Genomic DNA, 25,451 nt, shown 5'->3' with positions numbered 1-25,451 from the left:
TCCTATACCCTTGCTGTCTCTTCCTCTTTCTCCTACTTAAATGGTGCTGTTTTTCAGAGTTGTGTCCTTGGCCATCCTTATTTGACATATTCATTTGTTGCCTCCAGTCCTGAGTTGGCTTTACCTTCATAATTCTTGTTTCCTTTGAGAATAGCTTTATGGTTTTTAAATAAGAATAGGGTCTTTTTGAGCATGCTACCCTTTTGATATAACAGTATATATAGAATCTCTCCATCAGTGTATTCACTAAGCACATCGGCTAATAAGTCTAGAACAGAACTCCCTCAACAAATGTTTTTTGAGTGCCTGTTACATGTGCCAGATACTGCTAGATTCTGCAAAGTCAAATGAGACATAGTCTTTGCCTTCAGGAACTATGCTGACTGGTGAAATAGATAGATCCACAATTCTAGTATTAGATGGTAATATTCTACAGAAGGGACTACACAAGTATAGACGTTATCCCAACAAATCAGAGCGTGAGGAAAATCTTCCTGGAGGCTTTGTGTGTGAGCCAGGAGTTAACTGTGTGAGAGAAGGAAGGAAGGAGCGCATCAGCGCGAACAGCCAGTGCAAAGGCCTGGATGCTGAAACAGCATGGCATGTTAATGGTGCTGCCAGAAGTTCCATGTGGCTGTAGCAAAGCAGGCTTGTGTAATTGTTGGAGGAGAGGTAGGCAGGATTAGGATTTTAAATGGCCGTTTGTGTTAAACTAAGACATTTGGACTTTGTCCTGTAAGCTGCAGGGGAGGCGGGAGGGGGCTTTGAGGGGTTCCAATCAGGAACTTAATTAAAATGTTCAGATTTTTGTTTCAGGAAGAGCATTCTGGTAAATACTGTAAAGGATCGATTAGATGGGGGCTTCCAGGCTAGACACAGGGAGACCACATAAGTGGTTATTAACCCAGGAGAGAAATGGTACTTTGATTATGAAACAGTGGGTCTAAAAACCATAATGATAAGCTGAATTTGAGAGACGTGGAAGAGGTAGGATCTCTGGCACTTACTGACTGAGTAGCTGGGGTGGCAGGTGAATAGCCTAAGACAATCCCCAGCTGTCTGGCTTGAGTAACGGGCTAGGTGTTAATGTTCACTCATGGAAATATTTTTATTACCTACCCACAACCCTGCTTCTTTCTTTTGAGCCTTTAATGGCATCAGCATCCATAAGTTACTTTTTTAACTTCATCAGAAGATACTCCATTACTTTTTTCCTTACCCACATATCAGATGAGTTATAAATTTCTGTCCACTCTGCCTCACCTACAAATGCCCTTGGAATCTGTCCCCTTATTCTTCCTTGTCACTCACATTATCTAGGCCCTCAACATTCATTGAGATGTTTGCTGTAGCTTCCTAATTGTTTTTTCTGTCTCCGGTTGCTACCGAATTCATTTTCTATACTGCCACCAGCTTTTTTCCAAAATCCAGAGCTGATGCCATTTTGTGGTTTAAAATCTTTCGGTGGCTCCTTGTCACCTACAGAATAAAGGCCCTTCCTGACATTGCCTCATCTTACCCTTAAAAAAAATTTATGATAGTAAATGCAGTTTTTTTTTTTTTTGAAAATTTTATGTATTTGAGAGTGAGAAAGAGAGAGAGACACAGAGAGCACAATCGGGAGTTGGGGCAGAGGGAGAGGGAGAAGCAGACTTCCTGCTGAGCAGGGAGCCTGATGTGGGGCTCAATCCCAGGACCCTGGGATCATGACCTAAGCTGAAGTCAGATGCTTAATCGACTGAGCCACCCGGGAGTCCCTTCATCTTACCTTTTTAACTCAGTTCTAATTGCCTGATGCCTATGCATCCTACTCACCATGCTGGAATAGGTCTGTACCCTAACCATTCTTACTTTCGTGCCTTTGTGCTGTTTGCTTTGCCCTCAGTGCCCTCCCTGTCCCGTTTTCTCACTGGGCACAGCCCTATTCATCCTTCAAGATTCAGTTCAAAAAGAAAAAAAGATTCAGTTCAACTATCTTCTCTTAATATTTTCCCTGAATCAGGCAGGCAAAATTGTTCCTCATTTGTGTTCTGACAGGACATTATAGGTATTTTGACACTGATATTACTTACCATGTCTTCTTTGGCAGTTTGTCTCACTAGCTGGACTCTGAGCTGATTTAAGGCAAAAAACTGCACTTCACAGATTTTAGTGTCCTTGAAACCTAACCCCGTGCCTGACTGTGGTGGGACTGAATCAGTGTTGAATTTCTGCTTCTGTGCCTTTGTTCCTACCCTCCTTATCTGGATGCCTGTAATCTCCCTTCTTTCTATTCAGAGCTTGCCCATTCTTCAAGGCCCACTTCCTTCATAAAGCCTTCACTGACTAATGTAGCGGTAAAAATTTTAACAACTTTGCTCTGGGGAAGGGTTTGCTTTTATTAGTTTAATTCACCATAAAGCTTCCAGGCATTGATTATTATTAAAAACAGGAACTATTTGTACCATCTTGTATTCTTATTTCAACAGTCCTACTAATAGATTGTTTTATATATTTTTTAAAGATTTTATTTATTATTTGTTTTAGAGAGCACGAGTCGGGTGGGGGAGGAGCAGAGGGACAGGGAGAGAGAGAATACTAAGCCAACTCCAAGCTGAGCTCAGAGCCCAGTGCAGGCCTCAATCCCAGGATCCCGCGATTGTGACCTGAGGTGAAATCAAGAGTTGGAAGTTCAACTGACTAAGCCATCCAGGCACCCCCCTACTCTGACAGATTCTTAACTACGTCTATCCACCCCACCTCATCCCCCAAAAAACCTAAGTAACTCCCAATCTTGTTTGAATACAGGCCTTTTATTTTTTTGAAGATTGATTTGTTTGAGAGAGCGAATGTGCGAATATGTGGGGTGGGGAGGGGCAGAGGGAGAAGGAGAAAGAAACTCAAGCAGACTGCATGCTGAGCACGAGCCTGACGCAGGGCTCCATCTCACGACGCTGAGACCATGACCTGAGCCAAAACCAAGAGTCAGATGCTCAACCAACTGTATCACCCAGGCGCCCCAAATACAGGCCTTTTAGAGCATAGCAGTTTTTTGACACAAAAAGTAGTGACCCCCCTGGAGTACCGAGCTTTTTTCCTGTAGTAGAGTACCATTTATATCTGTTGTTTTCAAGAATAGATTGGTATTTCTTTCCTTTTGTCATTTTGATTTGGGATGGTTAGAAGAGGCCTCTATTTCACATACCTTTGAATTATGGTATCTGGTATTGTCTTTGAACTAGTGCTAGCTATAGTGACGGGCAGTATACACAGTGTAGTGTATTCATTTATTTTCCTGATGTGTGTGTTCTTTTTTTCTTTTCTCATGATAATGATACAGTTATCTCTTTTGAACTCCATCCTCACTCTTGTTTGCACTCATGTAAAATAGAGTACCTAAAAGTAGCTGTAGTACAGTTGGGCATATAGATTGACACACCAAAGATCCCTCACTTATTCATTGGTCATGCCAAGCCTAGAATTCTGCCTGCTATGCTCTCCATTCCTTTTGATTTCCAAAAGTAGCTCAGTAAATGTATGGAAGAAAGGAAGAGGGCATGCCTAGTTTGCTCCATTATGGTAGAGATTTGTAAAATTTCCACTTGAAACTAGAAGTTGTAACTATGCTGTTAACCTTGGAATTGGTGCTTTTCTTGGGTTAAATCTGTGTTTGGTGTGCTTGATTAGTGGAACATCAGTATGGGTGTTACAGCATTTAACTGCTGCTTTCAATTTTGAGAGAAGATTGTAGGGAGGGAAAGATTTTGCTCTACTGTCTTAGGTTCTACAGCCAGGAGTTTGCAGCTGGGATCCATGAATAACCTGACAAAAGACAGATTCACAGGAGAAACAGTTTACTATATATATATATGTATACGGAGGCCTTCATAGGAAAATACTGAATACCTAAAGAAGCAGTTAGACCATGGGGCTTATATATGATTTTAACAAAGAGTGGTAAGTTTGTGAAGAAGTGACATGGAAAAAAAGGGGGCGGTGGGCTTTAGGGGCAATAAATTGTGACCAGGTAAAAATATTGGGGGAAACTAATGGAGGATAAGGATTACTTAGTACTATCTCCAGAGGTAAGATTTATCTTCGCCGTCCGGGCAAGGAAGAGGTAAAGGGGAGACACCTTCACAAAGAGAATTTCATGCTCTGCTTTCAGGTAGAAGCAGGGAGGGCAGAGACTTTTTCTTGTGTCTGTTTCTTCTCAGTTGCCTTCAGCTCAAACTAATCTTTATGCAAAGGGAATATTTTGGGGTGATACAGTCTGATCCCCTTCAAGATTGTTAGAATCTAAAACTTGGATGAAAGGAGTTAACTATAAGGGGGTGAGAGGTAATTTTTGTGAAATTGTACATGTACAGCATTTTATTTAAAAAATATGCATCAAGGGGCACCTGGGTAGCTCAGTTGGTTAAGCGTCCATCTGTTGGCTTCAGCTCAGATCGTGATCTCAGGGTCGTGAGATCAAGCCCTGCATCAGGCTTTGTGCTAAGCAGGGAATCTGCTTGAGATTCTCTCTTTCCCTGTCCCTCTCCCCTCCCCCCACCCTGCATGCATGCACACATGTGTTTTCTCTCTCTCAAATAAATAAAACTTTAAATAAATAAACAAACAAACAAAGTGCATTCAGGGATGCCTGGGTGGCTCAGTCAGTTAAGTGTCCAACTCTTGGTTTTAGTTCAGGTTATGATCTCATGGGTGGTGAGATCAGGCTCAGTGCTCAGAGGGGAGTCTGCTTGAAGAGTCTCTCCCTCTGCCCCTCCCCTCATGCATGTGTGCACTCTCTTTCTCTCTCTCTGTCTCTAAAATAAATAAATCTTTAAAAAATATGCATTGATTTAGATTTGGGTCAGTCAACAATTACTAACATTTCTACCATGTGTTAGGCCCTGAAAATGTAGAGGTGCAATGGACAGTTCATGTCAAGGAGCTCTGCATGGGGAAAAGCAGACATCAATGATGAAAATACATGTCCAAAGCAGAATTAAGTATCATTTTCCCTAGATAAGTCTTCCTTTGATAGTGTACTTGATGCCAGTTAGTTAACACCCATACCATATCCTGAGTTAGAAACTATGATCGCTTTTTACTCTTCTCTCCCTTCAACGTTTGCTTACCAAATCCCATGCACTTGATCTCAGAAATGTCTTTGGAATTCGACCATTCCTTTCATTTCCTCTGCTGTATCTTACTTTGGACCGTGATAGCTATTCTTCCAGATTCCAGTCTTTCATCTTCATTGCTGACAGAATTACTTTCCTATAAAACACATCTGATTGTGTTCCTTTCCTGTTTAAGCACTGTTTTTGGTTCTCTTTTTTTCCTGTAGATATTTGTTTTTTTAAGATTTTATTTATTTATTTGAGAGAGAGAGCACAAGCAGGGGGAGCAGCAGGCAGAGGGAGAGGGAGAAGCAGACTCCCGTCAGAGCAGGGAGCCCGATGCAGAACTTGATGCCAGGAACCTGGGATCATGACCTGAACTGAAGGCAGATGCTTAACTGACTGAGCCACCCAGGCGCCCTTCCTATAGATTTAGTCCAAATTCCTTAGCATGGCTCAGTCTTGCAGAGATCTCATTGTTATTTTTCACGCTTCCCTTTCACAAACCTTATATTCTGAGCCACTCAGTTGTTCATTGTTACCCCAACAAAAATGTCATACCCTTGTTGATTGCATGTATTTACATATACTGTTCTGCTTTGCCTGGCCAATTGGCTTAAGACCCAAGTCTCGTTGCTAAAGCATTTCTTGCTTCACCCAGTGCATAATTATTCGTATGCTCGCTCGCTGCCCCCACGGTATTTTGCTCCTATTTCTGCTGAAGGCACTTAGTATACTACATCATTTTATGTAACAAAGCTAACATTTTATGAGCCCTTACTCTGTGCCATGTACTCTGCTTAAGTACAATTTATATCCTAACTCGTTTCACCTCACAGTAGGTAGCCCTGGTACTGTTGTGAGGTACTGTTAAGAGCTCTGTTTTACACGGGCCGCCTCCGTGGCTCAGTCATTAAGCGTCTGCCTTCGGCTTAGGTCATGATCCCAGCGTCCTGGGATCGAGCCCCGCATCAGGCTCCTTGCTCAGCGAGAAGCCCGCTTCTCTCTCTCCCTCTCCCCCTGCTTGTGTTCCCTCTCTCGCTGTCTCTCTCTCTGTCAAATAAATAAATAAAATCTTTAAAAAAAAAAGAGAGCCCTGTTTTACAGATGAAGAAGGGCTAGGGATGTTAAACAACTCGCCAGTTTCTCACAGTTGGTAGACACGGCGTCAGAATTAGAACCCAACTCTGATCTGTCTTTGGAAAAACTTACGCTGTTAATCATTATGCTCCACTAGTTGGCATTGTAAGGTCTAGCACTATGTCTTCATTTAGTCCACAAATATTTATTGGGTGCCTACTATGTATTAATCACTGTTCTAGGAAATTAATGATATATAGTAGTGAACAAAACGACAAAAATATCTGTTGTTATGAAGCTTAAGTTATCATGGTGGGAGACAGAGAAGCAAAGTAAGTAGCTTTGTAATATATTAGAAGATGATAAGTTTCATGGATAAAAATAAAGCAGTTAAAGTGGGGTAATAGGGAGTAAAGGTGGATAAGCAAAGCTTTACCCAGAGGTTGTCATTTGAGCAGAATCTGAAAGAAGTGAGGGAGTGATCATATGGCTGTCTGAAGGAGACATGCATTCCACACAGAAGGAATGGCAAGTGAGTTCTGGTGTGTTCAAAAAATGGTATTATGGGGGGAATGGGTGAAGTAGGTGGTGGGGATTAAGGAGTGCACTTGTGATGATTACCGGGTGATATATGGAATTGTTGAATCCTTATATTGTGTATCTGAAACCTAACACTGTATGTTAACTAACTGGAATTAAAATAAAAACTTAAAAAGCCAAAAAAAAAAAAAAGAAGAGAGAGAGAGAGAGATTGCATTGAGGCCTGGGTAGACAAGTGCTGGTGAGCAAGGGAAAGAGTAGAAAGTGAAGTCACAGGGGCACTTGGGTGGCTTAGTTGGTTAAGCCTCCCACTCTTGATTGTGGTTCGGGTCATGTTCTCAGGGTCGTGAGATCAAGCCGCATGTCAGGCTCCGCACTCAGTGCAGAGTTTACTTTGTTTATCTTTCTCCCTCTCCCTCTGACCCCCCTCTTTCTCTTTAAAAAAAAAAAAAGGGACTGAAGTCACAGAGGTGTGGATGGGGCAAACAATGTGTAAGTCATTACAAGGACTTGGGCTTTTACTCTGAGAGAGATAGAAGCCAGTGGAGAGTCTTTGAACAGAGAATGACATAATCTGACATATTTTAAAAGGTTCATTCTGGCTTTTAAATGCTGAGACTAGATAATTAGAAACGAAGAAATGTCTTATTTTGTTATCTCAAGTAACTAACGCAGTTTCTGGTATATAGTCAGTGCTGATAAATATCAAAAGGTTTACAAGTTTTCATAGCAGTCCAACTTTAAAGTGACATTTTTGGGTATCCAGGGTATTTGAATATGGATGAGATATTAGATGATACAAATGGTATTTTTTAGGTGTGATAATAGCATAGTAGTTATATTTAAAAATGGGCTTATTAGTTAGAAATGCATAAAGAATATTCATCGAACTTTACATCAAAACCCAGGGATGTACTGTATGGTGACACATAATATAATAAAAGATATTATTACAATTAAAAAAAAGAATATTTACTGGTAAAATCAGTGGTGTTTAGATCTTGCTTTAAGTGCTCCAGCAAAAATAAGCAAATATGTAAAAGTGGGGGGATTGATAAAACAAGATGAGTAAAATACTGTTAACCATTAAAGCAGGTGGTGGATGTATGGGGTTCATTCTACTATTTATTACATTATTCTACTTATGTGTATATTTGAAATGGCCATAATAAAGTTGTATATATGTTTATATAGAGACATAAATATATATTTATATAAAGCTATAACTAGATGTAGATATCTGTTTATAGAAATGTGTATATATATAGATAAAATACATAACATTTTACTTGGTGATTTTACCTTTAATAATTCTACCTTTAAAAATCTATAGAAATACTCAGATAGGGGCACCTGGCTGGCTCAGTCAGTAGAGCAAGGGACACTTGACCTCAGGATCCTGAGTTGAAGCCCCACCTTAGGTGTAGAGCTTACTTTAAAAAGAAAAAGGAGGGGTGCCTGGGTGCCTCGGTTAAGTGGCTGCCTTTAACTCAGGTGATGATCACAGGGTCCTGGGATCCAGCCTGGGGTCAGGCTCCCTGCTCAGCAGGGAGTCTGCTTCTCCCTCTGCCTCTGCCCGCCCCCACCTCGTGCTCGCGAGCACACACGCCTGCTCTCTCACGTGCGCGTGCGCTCTCTCTCTCAAATAAATAAAATCTTTCAGGAAAAAAAGAAAACGAAATAATCAGGCTCAAGGATGTAAGTAAAAGGATTTTCATCTTAGTATTCTAACAATAGCTAAAATTTAAACAACTAAAATTTTTAACAGTTGGAAAATAAAAACTGTGGTATAATTCTTGAAGTAGAATACTATATAGTCCTTAGATTGTTTTCAAAGACTATTTAATGACATTAAAAATATTCAAAATAAAATGTGAAATGAGAAAAGCAGGATGAAAAATTGAATACAGTATTATCCCAGTTTTGACTAAAAATATCTAAATATTTATAAATTAAAATTTCAAAGAAATACACTAAATTTGGGGCACCTGGCTGGCTCAGTCGGTAGAACATGTGACTCTTGGTATCAGGGTTGTGAGTTCAAGCCCCTCATTGGGTGTAGAGATTACTAAAAAAATAAAGTCTTTGGGAAAGAAAAGAAATATACTAAATTATTAGTAGTAGTCATCTCTAGGTGGTAGGATTTTAGGTCATTTTTTTTACTCTTTATACTTCTCTGTACTTCTACAATTTTCGTTATTTTTCTTTTAAGATTTTTACTTATTTGACAGAGGGAAAGATTGAGAGAGAGGGAGAGCACAAGCAGGGGGTGCGGCAGGCAGAGGGAGAGGGAGAAGCAGGCTCCCTGCTGCTGGACTCAATTCCAGGACCCTAGGATCATGACCTGAGCTGAAGGCAGATGCTTAACCAGCTGAGCCACCCGGGCCCCCCCAAAACTTTATTTAGTAAACATACCTGCTTTTATTAAAACAAATAACAGAAGATACTGTCAAAGTCTCAAGTTTAAAACCTTTTAACCATAATACCTTTTATATTAGGATAAATAATAAAATAGACATAAAGATTCATGTTCCAGGATGTTCGTTGAATTGCTATTTATATTAGCAAAAAAATTGGAAATGTCTAAATGACCAGCCAGTTGGAGAATGATTAAATTATGGCACATTGATATGGAGCTAGTAAATGTTTTCAGAGAGCGAATTACTGAAAATGCTCATGGTATACTAGAAAGGAAGATACTGAATGGTGTGTGATTTAAATTAATGTTTTTTTAAAAAGTGAAAGATGAAGGCAGTCATGTTAGCAGATTGTTGTTTTAATTTTAGTTTTTCTACTTCCTGTGCTTTCTGAATTATCTACACTGGCCATGTATTTATAATCAAAAAGATGTATTTAAGTATTTTGAAACAAAATATGGAGTACAAGGAGAAGAATGTGGATGTTTGAGGAGAAAAATAAGATCTGGAATCACTGCTGGAGGAATGATGCTGAGGACTTAATGAAATGTAAATGATTATTAAACAAAAGGTTGAATTTTGTGCCATAGGTCAAGCCTGTTTAGTTTAGTTTTATGTGTTCCAGCTGTGCTCACTAGGCTGGCGGCACACGTAGAGGCCGGAGCCCTAGTCCTCTCGGATTTGGAGCGCTTGGCAAAAGGTCAGGCCATCGTTGTAGCTGCTCTGCCTCCACAGTGGATATGAAGATGTTTTTCTCACTGTGAAGTTCTAGGCAGATAGTAGTGGTAGTTCTTATCTGTCCCATGGCCTCCACCTAGTCTGAGCCCTCCTTATTCTTATTTATACTTACTGACTGCTCCTCCTGCCTCCACTCTTTCTCCCTACCATCTTTTACCTTCCTTTCTCTTTCTAAAGCACCAGTCACATCGTGTTGTTCTTTCTTTTCAGAAGCCTGTGCTGGCTCTCCATCACCTTAGAATATCTGAACTTTTAAGCCACAAATGGAAGGCTCCTTGCGATCTGGTCTCAAAGTACCTTTTTGCCCTATCCCTGCCGTATCTCCGTATGCCTTCCCCCCCAGGCCCATCCTCGTCATCCCACCTATCCTTCCCTAAATATGCAAAGCTTCTTAGCTAACACCTCCGTGGTTTTGCTCATGCTACATCCTCTAAAACATTTGAGGAACAGTCTTTGGACTTATAGTTGTACTTCTGCTTTGGTTCTGCAGTTTACAGGTGGCTGTGTGAGCTTTAATATGTTATTTTGATCTCTTTGAGCCTCAGGTGTTTTTCTTAATTTCTTCATCTTCATAATGTAACTACCTACCTGACAGAGTTGTTAGGATTCATTCAAATAATGAATACAAAAGCATGTTGTAAACTAAATGCACGGCACACATGTATGGCATTATTTTCTACCTACCTCTGTCAGGATGCTTTTGACTTCAAATAACAGAAATCCAACTGAAAATGGCTTAAACAATGAGGAAGCAAGTCTGGAGGTAAGGCGGTTCCAGGGTTGGTTAATTCAGCAGCTCGGCAGAGTCATCAGGGACACAGGGTCCTGCCATCCTCCTGCTTTGCTCTTCTTTGTTCTTAGGTTTGTTCCCCTCATGGTAGTAAGATGGCAACTACAGTCTTAGGTGTCATAAAGACAGCGATGTTCAGAGGAAGGAAAGAAGAACATTCCTTTAGTATGCCCCTTTTTAAGAGTGAGGAAATCTTTCTGGAAGCCTCTCCCCTGTCTCCACTCCCCCTTCCCCCAATAAACATTCCGTCGTGTCTAACTGAAAAAAATTGTAGCACATGCCCATGCCTAAACCAATCATCACTGGGAAAGGGAATGAGCACATCTTGATTAGCTCAGACCAATCATGATTCGTCCCCTGGTGCTGGCTCCCACCTCTCCCTAAGGAACAAATGCTCAGAAAAGAACAAAGTAGTGGCTCTATTAGGGAGGGAAAGATTGTGATAGCAGTCTTCAGGGATGGTCCTGGTTTATTGGAACAAGGAGGTGAATAAGTGATAAGTAGATTCATCATGGAGTTTGGTTTTGGTAAATCAAGATTTTAGGCAGCCTACCAAATGATGAAAGAATGGATGGGGTGGGAAGAGTATGAAGCTTTTGGTTTTCTAGTTTTAACATTTGTCTTTATATCTAAATAGGTATGCAGCGGAGCTGATGAAGACCCTGATGATAAAAATGCACCATTTCGGCAGCGGCCATTTTGCAAATATAAAGGACACACCGCTGATCTCCTTGATCTTTCATGGTCTAAAGTAAGAAATTCTTACTTGAAGACTGTATTAACTCTACATAACTATGACTTTAGCATAAAAACAAATGTTTTGTTTTTCAAGTGTTTGAATGGTTATATATACTTCATGGGAGTTACCTACCAAGTAATCGGTTATAAGAGGAGAACCGTCAAGTTTGGCTAATAAAATGTTTATATTAACAGCTTCTGTCTGGATCTGTCTATATACTTGTGCTTTTTGCTTCTTTATAAAGTCATTTTGCAAAGTAACTATTCTTGCAAAATGGATATGTTTCACCTACAATGTTGAAGTCTGATCTATCTAATCAAGACTGCTTTGGCTAATATGCTGTATTTATTAAATCGTTAAGTTTAACAATATGTGACTCTTTGGTAAGTCATCACTTTGTGTGTTTTATTTCTGTTAGAACAAAATTATTTCAGAAATAGAGGGCCTGTTTTGCCACTGAACAAATATCTTAGCAGTTTTGCAAAAATTTAAAGAGATACTTTAAATTTTATTTAAGGCATTTAAAGCATAAAGCAGAGTTTGGAATTCCTGCATAATACCTTACACTTCCTTTGTGTTAACATTTTTCAGTAATCAGGATCTAAAATATATTTAGAATTTGGGGGGAAAGGTAATATTTAAAAGCCTTAAACTGAGAAAAGTCAACTGAGTTACCAATACTAGCAGGGATACCAGTGTTGCCCATATATTTTCACCATGTTAGAACCTCGTGTACCCCAAAGTTACTGCTGCTATATACAGGCCAGTCAGGCTTTTCCTGAGCTCCAGCTTTGAATCACTCCATTTATGAATTGCTGCTCCTGTCATACTTGTTTAGATATTCTGGATGCTTTTCATAACCTGTCATAATGTCTCTCTCTAACTTGGAAGAAGCTTGGACCTCACCTGGTCGTCTGGTTTCAAACTGAGCCCTAATTGTGTCTTTATACTCCTCCCGAATCCTGTGTGAAATCCGAGTTGTCAGAAGATAGAAATCTGCGGTTTCCTTAATCTGATAATCACACTCATCTGGGATAAGAAGTACAAAGCCCATAATTGGGAATATTGCACTCCTTTTACTTCCTTAAAGCAACCCATTATTTTCTTATGGGATGTAACGTTGACTGAAAGAAATGAGCTCTCCGTTGACCACTTATCAGTCAAGGTTCTCCAGAGTAACACAACCAAGAGGACAGACACACATAAGGAGACTTATTTTAAGGAATTGGATCACTCAGCTGTGGGTACAGGCAAGTCGGAATCTGTAGGGCAGGTTGGCAGGCTAGAAATTGAGCAGGAGTCACACTAGAGTCTTAGGGATTCAGAGGTAGAGTTTAGTGATGCATTAGTTGCATGTAACACCCAGTGCTCATGACATCAAGTGCCCTCCTTAATGCCCATCACTCAGTTACCCAATCCCCTACCCACCTTTCCACCAGCAACCCTCAGTTTGTTTCCTGTAGTTAAGACTCTCTGTTTCTCTGACTGACGTATTTTGCTTAGTGTAATGCCCTCTAGTTCCATCCACATCATTGCAAATGGTAAGATTTCATTCTTTTTAATGGCCGAGTAATAGTCTATCAAAGTTCTATTTTTTAGTTGTATATTACACCATCTATTTAAAAAGAAGTTGGGGCACCTGGGTGGCTCAGTTAAACATTAGACTCTTGATTTCAGCTCAGGTCATGAACTCAGGGTCCCGGGATTGAGCCCTGTGTCAGCTGGGAGTCTGCTTGAGGATTCTTTCCCTCTTCCTCTGCTCCTCCCCTCACGTACACGGGCAGCACACACGTTCTGTCTCTCTACTTAATTAAATAAAAACAGGTGTATCACATAAAACATAACACTTTTACAACTAGCCCCAAATAGCATATATTTATCAGTGCAGTAACATATCCAAATCAATATTTGCACTTAGTATTTATCATCTCTGTACCTCAGCGTTCTCATTTGTAAAGAGGAATAACAATGTACCTGCCTCATAGTATAGTGTTAAGAACAATTTTTAGCACATTGCAAGTACTCAGTAAATGTCATCATTGCTTTGATTTGCTTAGCACCTGTAGGCATACCAGAGAATACTAGGGTCTCATTTGTGTTTTCTCATTCAGTATAACTCATAGTTCTCCTTAAATAGATTATGCTGAAAAGTTAAAGAACTTCTGCCAGCTGGAAACTTCCAACAGACAGATGTTTGGTTCCTGGGTTATGGGCCATCACAGTGCCTAAAGCAGTTACACTACCCTCGTCTAGCTTTTGAAAATTCTGTGATCTATTTTGAGATGTTTGACGATTTCTCTTCTCTCATTTTCTTGCCTTGGGTGTGACAGGTGCATGATAACTTTTCATTTCCATGCTGCATTATAGGATAATCTTTTTGAAGGCATTTTAAGTGACAATTAGGGAATTCGTGTGAGTTAAAATTCACCAGTGTTGCCAATGTCAGAAAAACTGAACTGAAGTGACAATCAAATGAATGGATGCCTTATGTTCATAGCCTAGTTTCAGTATATGGGGACTAGAAAAACTAAGGCACACCTTAGTCCTCTTTGGGTGCTTAGCAGATTTCTTTTGACATGGATCATAAGATTATTCTAATTTTAGAATAGGTATTATAAAAAAGTGTTAGAATCTAAGGAATGTGGTATGTAACTGGGAAAAAATGGGATCTTCCAAGTGAATTGGATAATCTTTTGTTCTTTCTGATGCTAGGTATGACAATAATAATAACAAAACTATTGAGATGCATAGAACTGAAAGTTTGCTTTTATTGTGCAAGTAGTGTGTTTTCATATGGTGATAAAATGATCAATGTCAATTTCTTGATAGAACTACTTCCTGCTTTCTTCTTCGATGGATAAAACGGTCAGGTTATGGCACATTTCCAGAAGAGAATGCCTTTGCTGTTTTCAACATATAGATTTTGTCACTGCCATAGCTTTCCATCCAAGAGTAAGTAGTTGTTTATATATTTTTTATTAGACCATAAGGAAGGTGAGGGAACCCGGTTTCTCTGGAGGGCCATTGGACTACAGGAAAAAAATTATTAATAGCCACGTAGTTAAGAGCAACTTAATTTAGTCTTTCTTCCTTCCTTCCTCCCTTCCTTTCTTTCTTTTTTTTTCTTTTTCTTTCGTTCTTCCTCCCTCCCTTCTTCCATCCTTCCTTCCTTCCTTCCTTCCTTCCTTCCTTCCAAGTAGGCTCCACACCCAGCATGGAGCCCAGTGTGGGGCTTAAACTCACGACCCTGAGGTCAAGACCTGAGCTGAGATCAAGAGTTGGACTCTTAACTGACTGAGCCACCCAGGCGCCCCTCTTTTCTTTTTTTTTAAGGTTTATTTATTTATTTTGAGAGAGAGATACACGAGCACAAGGTCAGGGGAGGGGAAGAGGGAGAGAGAATCTCCAGCAGACTCCCCGCTGAGTGCAGAGCCCGACAATACGTGGCTCAATCTCACAATGCAGAGATTGTGACCCGAGCCGAAACCAAGAGTCGGATGCTCAACCAACTGAGCCACCCAGGTGCCCCTTAAGCATCTCTGACTCTTGATCTCAGCTCAGGTCTTGATCTCCAGGTCGCGAGTTTAAGCCCCACATTGGGCTACAAGCATGTAGCCTACTTAAAAAAAGAGAGAGAAAAGAAATATTCTGCTAATCTATATTAGAACTAGAAATGTTATAGTCTAACTATAAGAATGAAAAGCCATCCCAAATCTTTGATAAGATATGCAGGGTATAAATAAAATAACGTATCCTGTTAAAGATGAGAGAGATTGAAGATGGAGGAAGAAGAGGAGCCAGCAGGTGGATCAGTAAGACAGGGAAGCATATAGGCAAGAATAGTGGGAGGGGTGAGGTAGGAAGAGACAAAGAGGAAAAGGTTGAAAGAGGCAAAGACCAAAAATCATTAAAAGGTATACTGAATTCCTATTTAATGTCTGGAAATACTGTTTGTGGTTTTTTTGGTTGGGTGTTGTGGATGTTTTGTTGTGTTTTTGGTGAGCTCTGCACCCGGTATGGGGCTTGAACTCACGACCCCGAGATTGAGAGTCACATGCTCTACCGACTGAACCAGCCAGGTGCCCCTGGAAGTATTGTTAATCATGAAATCGATCTTAATTAATTTTCAATGTAGAAAATCCCTCAATATCTTTCCTCTGAAAGGGAAGTATTTCATATGATTTCAACCAAAGGAGGAAAATTCATCTTGGAATTGCTGACCTATCTTATGTTCTTGTAGGATAGAGCCACCAAATGAGTAGGGCTAAATTAATTTTTGATCTTTGCAACTATAAGCACAAGGAAAGTCCCGTGCTGGTGCTGCTCTGCTAGCTAGGTTGAAATAAGTAGAGGATTTGAGCTGACCTGACTTACCCTCCCCCATGTTGCTGTATAAATCCTATTTCTCTTGATGTCCTCATCTCTGTAATGTTTAACACCCATTGTTATGTTAATGCAACATTTTAGTTATATTCACATTTCTTCTTCTTTTTCCCCAGATTAAGAAAGAATGACTTTTTTTCCCCCTCAATATAATTTCCCTTCCTAGGCAGGCTTATAATATAGACTCTTAGAAGACTGTGGTTAAGAACTTTGGCAAATTAAAAATACTTAATCTATGCTGATGCCTTATCAATTTTGACCATCAAGCTTTTTGAGGCTTCTTTCTGAATAACACCCCCATCCTGTCAGCCAAGGATGCAGCAAAAGAATGGCTTTACTCCTGTCAGCAACTGTGAGCAAAATCCTTCCCTCACCTCTATTTTAACTACAGTGTGTCAGGGTGGAAAGAGAAAGGTATTAGGTTGTGATCTATGTAGTACTTTATTATTAAGGTTCCTGTTTCATCAGTAGTTTTTCTATACTTATATTTGTTTTTATTTTGGAAACTGAAAAGCCCTAATTCTAGAATTCTGTAGATCTGAGGGATTTTTAAGAGGGGCTAGGATAGGATGGTGTGGTGTTAACATTTTCTTAGGAACCATGACTCTATTAAATAATGTTATCTGGAAGGAAGGAAGCAGAATTACAAAATAAATAGCAAAGTGAAGATAATACATGCACACACACATACACACATGTATGCATGTATGTAAATAAAATTCTAAATTGTAAGACCAACATGAAGTATTTTTACTTGTTCTGCTCTTCTACTGGTAGTCATTAAGTAGAGCCTACTATACCATAATCATAAAAATGTCCTTTCTGCGTAGGTTGTCCTTGACAGGCTTCAGAGGTGAGTAAGAATGAGTCTTAAGCAGAGAAGGGAATACTTCTTGTTTTGGCATCCCAGTTATTTTACTCTTAATTCTTATGTTATCAAAAATTAGACCAGCTTAGGTGATCATTTTTGCAACATATACAAATACTGAATCCTTATGTTATACACCTGAAACTAATATAACATTGTCTGTCAATGATATCTCAATAAAAAAAAATTAGACCAGCTTTGTGGTAGGCCTGGTTTAGTGTATAGCAGGGTTTCTCATTCTTGGCACTGTTGACATTTTGAGCTGGATAATTCTTTGTTGTAAAGGGAATAAAGTCTGTCCTGTGCATTGCAGAATGTTTAACAGGGTTCCTGTCCTCTACCCACTAGATGCCAGTAACATCCCACTCCCAGTTGTGACCGTCAAAAATGTCTCCAGACATTGCTAGGTGTCCCCTGTGGGGCCAACTTGCCCCCCTGTTGAAAACCCCTGCTTTGGGATTGAGAATTTGAATACTGAAGCGATTTCCTACTGACGTGGTATCAAAATTCCCACAAAATAACTGGACCTGTGGGCTAACTGGCATTAGTCTTTTATGCAAGTATTACGTGGATCCCAGAGGAAGATACAGACAAATCTCTCATTACAGGATAGTTTTTCCCAAAGCATGTTCCTTGAAGGTGCTAGCCCTGCTAGGTGTTCCTCCCAACTCCCTCCCAACCACAATACCCACCCATCCCCCCAAAAAAGGTCCCTGGTTATATAAGTTGGAAAATGCTACCTACTTTATTCCTCTTTTGGAGATTGAGAATGCATGTTAACTGAGAATCCTCTTTAACTTTCTGTCACCCAGAATCTCTCAAACTTATTTGAACCATTCTCCTACACTCCCATTCTCCAACACATTATCCATTAACGTCCATACCTTGGGAAAAGCAGTTTAAGGATATGATAAAGTAATTAGAAAGTCATTTTTCCAAAGTGAATACTGAAGCTTCTAATTGTTATTTTTAGTGAATAAAATAATGCTTGCTTGGGGGCGCCTGGCTGGCTCAGTCGGTAGAGCATGTGACTCTTGATCTCCTTGGGGTTGTGAGTTCAGGCCCCACATTGGGTATAGAGATTACTTAAAAATAGAATCTTAAAAAAAATAATGCTTGAAGAATAATATTTTATAAATGGGATCTACATATGTTAAACATTATTTCTGATAGGTTTTATAAAAGTTTTGATTTGCTAATGAATTTTTCTTGATCTGGTTAAATAAGAGTTTTCTCTTTTGCAACATTTTTAGGATGACAGGTATTTTCTAAGTGGGTCATTGGATGGAAAGCTCCGCCTTTGGAACATACCTGACAAAAAAGTCGCTTTGTGGAATGAAGTAGATGGTCAAACAAAATTGATCACAGCTGCAAATTTCTGTCAGAATGGCAAATTTGCAGTGATTGGGACATATGATGGCAGGTGTATTTTCTATGATACAGAGGTAAATGATTATCTTGTGTAAATTCCATTACTCTGCCTTCTCCAAGTTGGATCAGCTGATCTTTGAGGTTCCTTCTAATTCTCATATTTTGAATTTGTGATTTATTTTTAGCATTTGAAATACCACACACAAATACATGTCCGATCTACCAGAGGACGCAACAAAGTTGGAAGAAAAATTACTGGCATTGAACCTTTACCCGGGGAAAATAAGGTACAAAGTATTCAAAACCATCTCTCTTCACACTATATGTAGACTCCTGAAAATTCTTACTGTCTTGGCTTAAGAATATATTTTCTGTCATGTGGAATACAGCCTTTTCTAGTTTTGAGGTATATTCTCTCTGTATATGTGTATGTAATACCCTTTTTGGTTATACCTTAACTTAGATTAAAAGATGGTATTTTCAACTTTTCCTTTGATTTGTTTTTAGATACTGGTAACCTCGAATGACTCCAGAATCAGACTATATGATCTTAGAGATTTGTCACTGTCCATGAAGTATAAGGGTTATGTCAACAGTAGCAGCCAGATCAAAGCAAGTTTCAGGTAAATTGGCAATGAGAAATTCCCAAAAGAGATCAGAATATTTCTCCTCTACTCCCATATTTTCTTTGATCTATGCCTTATGTTTAGAGGGTGTTTTTAGTTTCTTTGCGCTTTTATAACTGATCGCTCATGTTATCACCATGCAGTACTTACCTTGTCCACCTGTTTAGTAGACAGAGTTGGAATTGTCCCTGTTCTGCGGACAAAGAAACCAAGACTCAGAAAATGAAGTAATTTGTCTAAAGTCACTGGTAGTTGCAGAGCTGGGATTAGAAGACTCACTCCCGGCTCCAGAATTTGTGCTTTTGTACTTTTATGTCAGCTTTCTAGGAGGAAGCTTACCTGCCACCCACCCATGGTCTTTATCCTTTCAGATGCTGAAGCTAATAAAGCATTTTAACACCCTAAAGTACAGTATCCTGTATATACACCTTTACATAACATTATTATTTGAATTCTTAATTTGGGGTGCGGAGGCTCTCTTGAAATAACTGCCTCTTCTTCCTTATAGCCCTCTTTCATTCAGCCCTTTTCTTAACGGTTCTCCTTTCTTCTTGAATTACCCAGTAATTACCGAGAAATTTAATTGGTGAAGTGCTCTGCTTCTCTCTTTCATCTCTTAAGTAGGCGTTTCCCCCAGTGTGAGTTAACTAGCAGCATCTAGAGCTTTAATGAAAATCCTTGTGCCTCTGGGCTCCATGTCAGACCTGCATGTTCAGGACCTCTGGAGTGAGACTAGGAGTCTATATGTCAACAAGCTCTCTTGGGTGTTTGCTTAGGTATTTTAAAGTAGAAAGCGCGCATAGAGGGAAACCTGAAAAAAAATCCCAAAACTTTTTTTTTTCTTTTTTTCTTTCCCAAATTTAGTCATGATTTTAGTTACCTTGTTAGTGGCTCAGAAGATAAGTATGTTTATATTTGGAGTACTTACCATGACCTCAGCAAGTTTACTTCAGTCAGGAGGGACCGTAATGATTTTTGGGAAGGTATTAAAGGTAAGTAAATGCCCACTTCTGTGTGTCTTCTAAGTGAATACAGTTAATGTGGAGATGTATTACAAGTAAATTTGTATAGGCATTATTTCAGAGAGACAGTTTGGCAGTTATAACTGCTTTTGCTTTGTATTTGGCTTTGTTTGATTTTTCTATACCAAGGAAGAACTTGTACTTGTCTTAAGTTTGGGAAGTCATGGAATTTTAGCACTTGCACAGGCATACCTCGTATTAATTAAGGTGCGTACATTGTTTTTGTAGACCTAGTTCTGTTGCACATGAATTGACTGCAGCACAGTATAGACATAATTTTTATATATGTACTGGGGAACAGAAAAATGCATTTGACTTGCTTTATTGCAATATTCACTTTTTTACGATGATCTGGAACAAAGCTTACAATATCTCTGAGGTATGCCTGTATGTGGTATTTTTTTAGCATATATTTTTGGATTTTAAATAGTTCTTAATTACTTACGTGTTAATTTTAAAAGATATTGGCTTATAACACACACTATTGTAAAAAAAACAAAACCATACACTGTTATATTTTTTTCATGTGATACTTTCTGTCCTAATGTTTAGAATCAAATTTATTAGTTATCCTGAAGTAAATTTTTTTTCCCCAGCACATAATGCAGTTGTTACATCAGCCATCTTTGCTCCAAACCCAAGTTTGATGTTGTCTTTGGATGTGCAATCTGAAAAATCAGAAGGGAATGAAAAAGGTGAAGATGCTGAAGTTTTGGATCCCATGCCCTCTGGTAAGTACTCATATTTTATTTTTCTAGTCAGCACTTAGAGCTTCATTGACCTGCGTTGGATATGAGGTTTTCATGTACATGAAGAGTATTTCTTGTTCACAACTTAATTGTTGTGAGTATCCCTTTCTAAACATTTCAGTAACCTATTTCTGGCAAGCTTTACTTCATTTAAATTTATCTTGAATTAAAAATGAAAATTTTGAAAGTTCATTTTTTTTTTCAAAGATTTTATTTATTTGAGAGAGAGCACATGCTGCGGGGGGGCGGGGGGAGCAGGGAGAGGCAGAGGGAGACACAGACTCCCTGCTGAGCAGGGAGCCTGATGCGTGCTCGATCCCAGGACCCTGGGATCATGACTCAGGCTGAAGGCAGATGCTTCACCGACTGAGCCACCCAGGTGCCCCCATTATTATTATTATTATTTTTAAAAGATTTTATTTATTTGAGAGAGAGAGAGAGAGAAAGTAAGAGAGAGAGAGATCATGAACAGGGGGAAGGGTAGAGGGAGAAGCAGACTCCCTGCTGAGCAGGGAGCCCACTGCAGGACTCCATCCCATCATGACCTAAGCTGAAGGCAGATGCTTAACCGACTGAGCCACCCAGGCTCCCCAAAAGTTCATTATTTTTTTAATGGGCAGTTGTTCCCCTTGGAGAAATGCAAACAAGAAATACAAATACAAAATTTCTTTATTATCTGTCTCTTCTAGTAGACTGTCATTCTGAGGACAGAGTCTTACAGTGTCCTATATATTGTTGTAATGCCAGTGCTTGCCTGCATATAGTTGGTCCTAATAAGCATGTGTTGAACAAATGAATTAAACCAAATGGAAGTAGTGTCCTTTTCTACTTGCCACAAACTTGTAGCTTTGTAACTTCTCAGGTAACTGTTTACAAGCCTGGGATTTCTTGTGATTTGCAGCATATGCTTAGAGAAATGAGGATTAATTCCAGTTATAGAAAATGTTCAGATTAGGAAGTAAAAAGAAATCACCAGAAATAGTATTGAGTGCCAATTATATAAAAATGGTTCCTGTTAGGGGTGTCTGGGTGGCTCAGTCAGTTGAGCGTCTGACTCTTGATTTTGGCTCAGGTCATGATCTCAGGGTCATGAGATCAGCACAGAGTCTGCTGGATATCCTCTCACCCAGCTCTCACATGTGTGCGCTCTCTCTCCCCCCACCACCTCTCAAAAGAAAAAGAAGGTCCCTATTAGCCCTTAAAGAGTATGGTGAGACCATATAAATTTGGACTAGTTATTAATGAAAACAAATCTATTGTTAAAATGAATTGCAGGGGCGCCTGGCGGGCTCACTTAAGCCGCTACCTTCAGCTCAGGTCCTGATCCCAGGGTCTTGGGATCGAGCCCCACATCGGGCTCCCTGCTCAGTGAGGAGCCTGCTTCTCCCTCTCCCACCGCCTGCTGCTTCCCCTACTTGTGCTCTCTGTCAAATAAATAAAATCTTAAAAAAAAATAAAATGAATTGCGGGATAGTTTATTGAATGTTCTTTTTCACTCTAGAGACAGCAGCTAGACTTTTTACACAGTTTTAAAACCACAACAAAAGATACAGTGTACAAACGGGCCTTTTAAAAGTATTTGAATACTTCAAAGTTCACGAGTATTTTTATTTCATTTAATCTCAAGTAATTTCCCTTGCAGTAGTATTTACACTGTGCATTACACTAAATACACTATTTCTTCTGTCTGTGATAGCAAAGATGAACTTCAGTCTAGCACTTCCTTCAGTTACAAGATTTAAAAATAAACCAAGTCAGCATTATTAAACCTCTACTAAATGCTTGTTTGGAAATATTTCTTTTTCTTTTTTCTTTTTTTCTCAGAATCAGATCCAGTGTTCTCTTTTAACTTAAGTCATTTGGGTTTTTTTTTTCTCCCAGTGATATCTTTTTATACTCTGTACATCTCCCCTAACCATTTCACTGAAAATTCTGGCCCTTTTTTTTTTAAGTATTTTTTCTTTTTAGAGAGAGTGCGAACTGGGGGGAGGGGCAGAGGGAGAGAGAGAATCCCAAGGAGACTCCACGCCGAGCACAGAGCCCCAACACAGGGCTCAGTCTCACAACCCTGAGATCATGACCTGAGCTGAAATCGAGAGTTGGACGCTTAACCAATTGAGCCACCCAGGTGCCTCTGAAAATTCTAATTTTTAAAACAACTTGAGGAAAGATGAAAAAGTACTTCTTAAAAATTTTTTTCAAAACTGCACCATATTAGGGGCGCCTGGGTGGTGCAGTCGTTAAGCGTCTGCCTTCGGCTCAGGGCGTGATCCCGGTGCTCTGGGATCGAGTCCCACATCGGGCTCCTCCGCTGGGAGCCTGCTTCTTCCTCTCCCACTCCCCCTGCTTGTGTTCCCTCTCTCGCTGGCTATCTCTCTGTCAAATAAATAAATAAAATCTTTAAAAAAAAAACCTGCACCATATTAACAAGGCTCAATTGACTCACTGGGTCCTTTTTAAAAAGGCACAACTTTTAATAGATTATACTCAGATTTGTGTTTGCTGTTTTGTACCTATCAAGGTAAAATGTAAAAAGAAAACTCTGAGAACTGTGGTATGAGATCATAAAATCTATCTGATTGCCCTCTCTATTTCTGACGTAGTTGGCAATTTATGCTTCAGTTTTCCTCATGTGTGAAAGAGTGATAATCCCTAGTTTCTAAGGTTGTGATAGGAATTAAAGAGAATATATGAAGTGTCTGCTGCGTAGGGGACGCCTTCATTATCGTCGTGTCTCATAAAGCGTTTGTCTGTACAGGATGAATTATGTTCTTCTCTGGCCTTTCTCATTATCTCCTGTCTCAGGTCCTTTGCTGCCTACTGCTACACAGCACAAGGTTGAGATAGGCCAGAGGGTGGAAGCAATGTTCACAGGCTTAGGATATGTTTTCAACAAATCTAAATGAAGCCATTTTGTCCTAACTCATTCTGTACCCAAGTTTCCAGTTTAAGTTTGGATTATTTTCTTCCTTACTAATCAGTCGTTCATAAACCTACCATTTTTGCCTATGCATAATAGAGTTATGAATTTTGTTTGTTAAATGCTTTTTTAAATATAAGAGGTAGGCATTTCGCCATTCAGCATAGCTACATAGTTCTTCAGTACAAACCATAGAGGCAAAGAGTTGCTGTCAGCATTCACAGAGCCATCATGTGTACTTCATTTCATGGCAATTTCAGTGTGTCTGCTGGACAGTGAACCTTACTGTCAACCCCATTAGAGACCCCTGATAGCAACACACTTGGCCCAGCTGATCCCATTCTGCCAGCATGCTAGTCCTGGGGCTCAATAACGTGCTAGCCTCTTGCCATGAAGTGAAGCATTGGGCAGATTAGAGGCCTAGGCTGCTTGGGCGTAAATCCAGGCATCCAGGCCCCAAGGGACTGTAATCTCCTCAAGCCAGGGAAAGACTGGGTAAGACCCAGTAAGTGCAATTGAGCCTCAGAGAGGAGGAGAGTACAGGAGAATGAAAGGATTACAGGAGCAAGCTGGAAAAAAGAGACTGAGGGGCACCTGGCTGGCTCAATTAGAGGAACATGCAACTCTTGATCTTGGAGTTGTGAGTTTGAGCCCACTTTTGGTGTAAAGATTACTTAAAAAACCAAAAATCTTGGGGGAAAAATAGACTGAAAATGTGGGGAAAAGGTGTGGGGTCATGGACATGTGACACTTATAACAGCAGGCTTTATATTAAACTAAAAACTTTCTTTTATGCTTTTAAGGTATTATGAAGACAGATAATACAGAAGTTCTTCTTTCTGCTGACTTCACTGGAGCAATCAAAGTGTTTATTAACAAAAGGAAAAATGTATCTTAATTTGAAATGACATTTAAAATAAACATATCAGTAAGTTTCTATATGTATCAGAACTGAAAAAAGTATATTATAGTGTTTCAAGCTAACATCCTTTTTTTTGGTGTTTAATTTTTATTGGAAGTTGTTCAAATATAATATATTTTTTGAGCGGCAGTGTTAATGATCTATAAACTCTGGACTGATAGACTAGACAGAAATGTGGCTAGAATAACATTGCCAAACATTAGGCTTTATGTTTTGTTATATTTGTGTTTTTGTTATATAATTGTGAACATGCACAGGTTTCTGCATGAAAATATATTAATATATTAATCCCATGTGTGTGCCTTTTGGTTACATGCACTAAATCTAACAGAGTTAAATTATTTCAGTGGCCCTTTTGGCCTCTTACAGGGAGGGCGGAGTCTTATTTCTAGCTTAAACATGTTCTTTTGCACAAAACTTCATTTTTCAGAAAAGTGGTAGTGACTGAGTTACTGTTTTGAAAATGTTATACAGGTTTTCAGTAGGTCAACAACCATGTGTAAATGGTTTTTATAAATTTCTCAATTTGGGGACAAGATTTTTTTTTTTTGTGGTCTAAATTGTGGACTTAAGATTCTTTTCTTTGTATGTATATATTTAATTTTTCTTTCTTCTTTTTCTTTTTCTTCTTTTTTTTTTTGCCACACTGGAGCACAATGTTTCTATGTAAAGAATTCTTTTCATTCTTTATCCATGAGCACCAGGCTTTGCTCACTTAAAAAAATTAAGCCACATTAAGGAGTGAGTCTTCTTTTTTACAATAATGTAAAAATGAACTGTTTACATTTTTTTAAAGCATTGTAGTTTTAAAAATTAAGCTGTTTTGTTTTGTGTTGTTGAATTTGAAAGCCTTTGTAAATATTGATATAATGTACCAATGAAATAACATCTGGGGCAATGGAACCCTGATCATGTTGTTGATGGTTAGCATATGTTTCTGAAAATTAAATATGTATTATTAAAAGTTGGTCGCCAAACACTTGTTACATATGTGGCTTTATTTTCAAAATGACTTTGGTAAACTGAGGAATGTAAGAAAAACAAAGTCTTATTTTATACCTTGATTTTTAGCAGGCAGAAGACCTGAGGGCTTTAGAGGGGAGGAGGATGGGGGATTGGGATAGGCCGGTGATGGGTAGTAAGGAGGGCACATATTGCATGGTACGCTGGGTGTTATACGTTATACGCAAGTAATG

The 25,451-nt window shown here is 39.2% G+C and overlaps 1 protein-coding gene across 1 annotated transcript in view; it reads left to right on the top strand.

Annotated features, from left to right (window-relative positions):
- Positions 1 to 25,232, top strand: part of WDR44 (WD repeat domain 44) — an 87,796-nt gene extending 62,564 nt beyond the window's left edge. Inside the window, exons 13-20 of the mRNA XM_008706953.2 lie at positions 11,293 to 11,406; positions 14,224 to 14,346; positions 17,899 to 18,090; positions 18,202 to 18,303; positions 18,524 to 18,639; positions 19,507 to 19,634; positions 20,261 to 20,395; positions 24,137 to 25,232. Coding sequence (XP_008705175.2) covers positions 11,293 to 11,406; positions 14,224 to 14,346; positions 17,899 to 18,090; positions 18,202 to 18,303; positions 18,524 to 18,639; positions 19,507 to 19,634; positions 20,261 to 20,395; positions 24,137 to 24,231 — 1,005 coding nt within the window. The 3' untranslated portion in view covers positions 24,232 to 25,232. The remainder of the gene's footprint in view (positions 1 to 11,292; positions 11,407 to 14,223; positions 14,347 to 17,898; positions 18,091 to 18,201; positions 18,304 to 18,523; positions 18,640 to 19,506; positions 19,635 to 20,260; positions 20,396 to 24,136) is intronic.
- Positions 25,233 to 25,451: the final 219 nt, after the last annotated feature.

The sequence above is a fragment of the Ursus maritimus genome, assembly GCF_017311325.1.
Source record: "Ursus maritimus isolate PB19 chromosome X unlocalized genomic scaffold, ASM1731132v1 scaffold_X1, whole genome shotgun sequence".
NCBI classification, from domain to species: Eukaryota; Metazoa; Chordata; class Mammalia; order Carnivora; family Ursidae; genus Ursus; species Ursus maritimus.
Note: the sequence above shows the minus strand (reverse complement) of the source record. Positions and strands in the feature narration are given on the sequence as shown.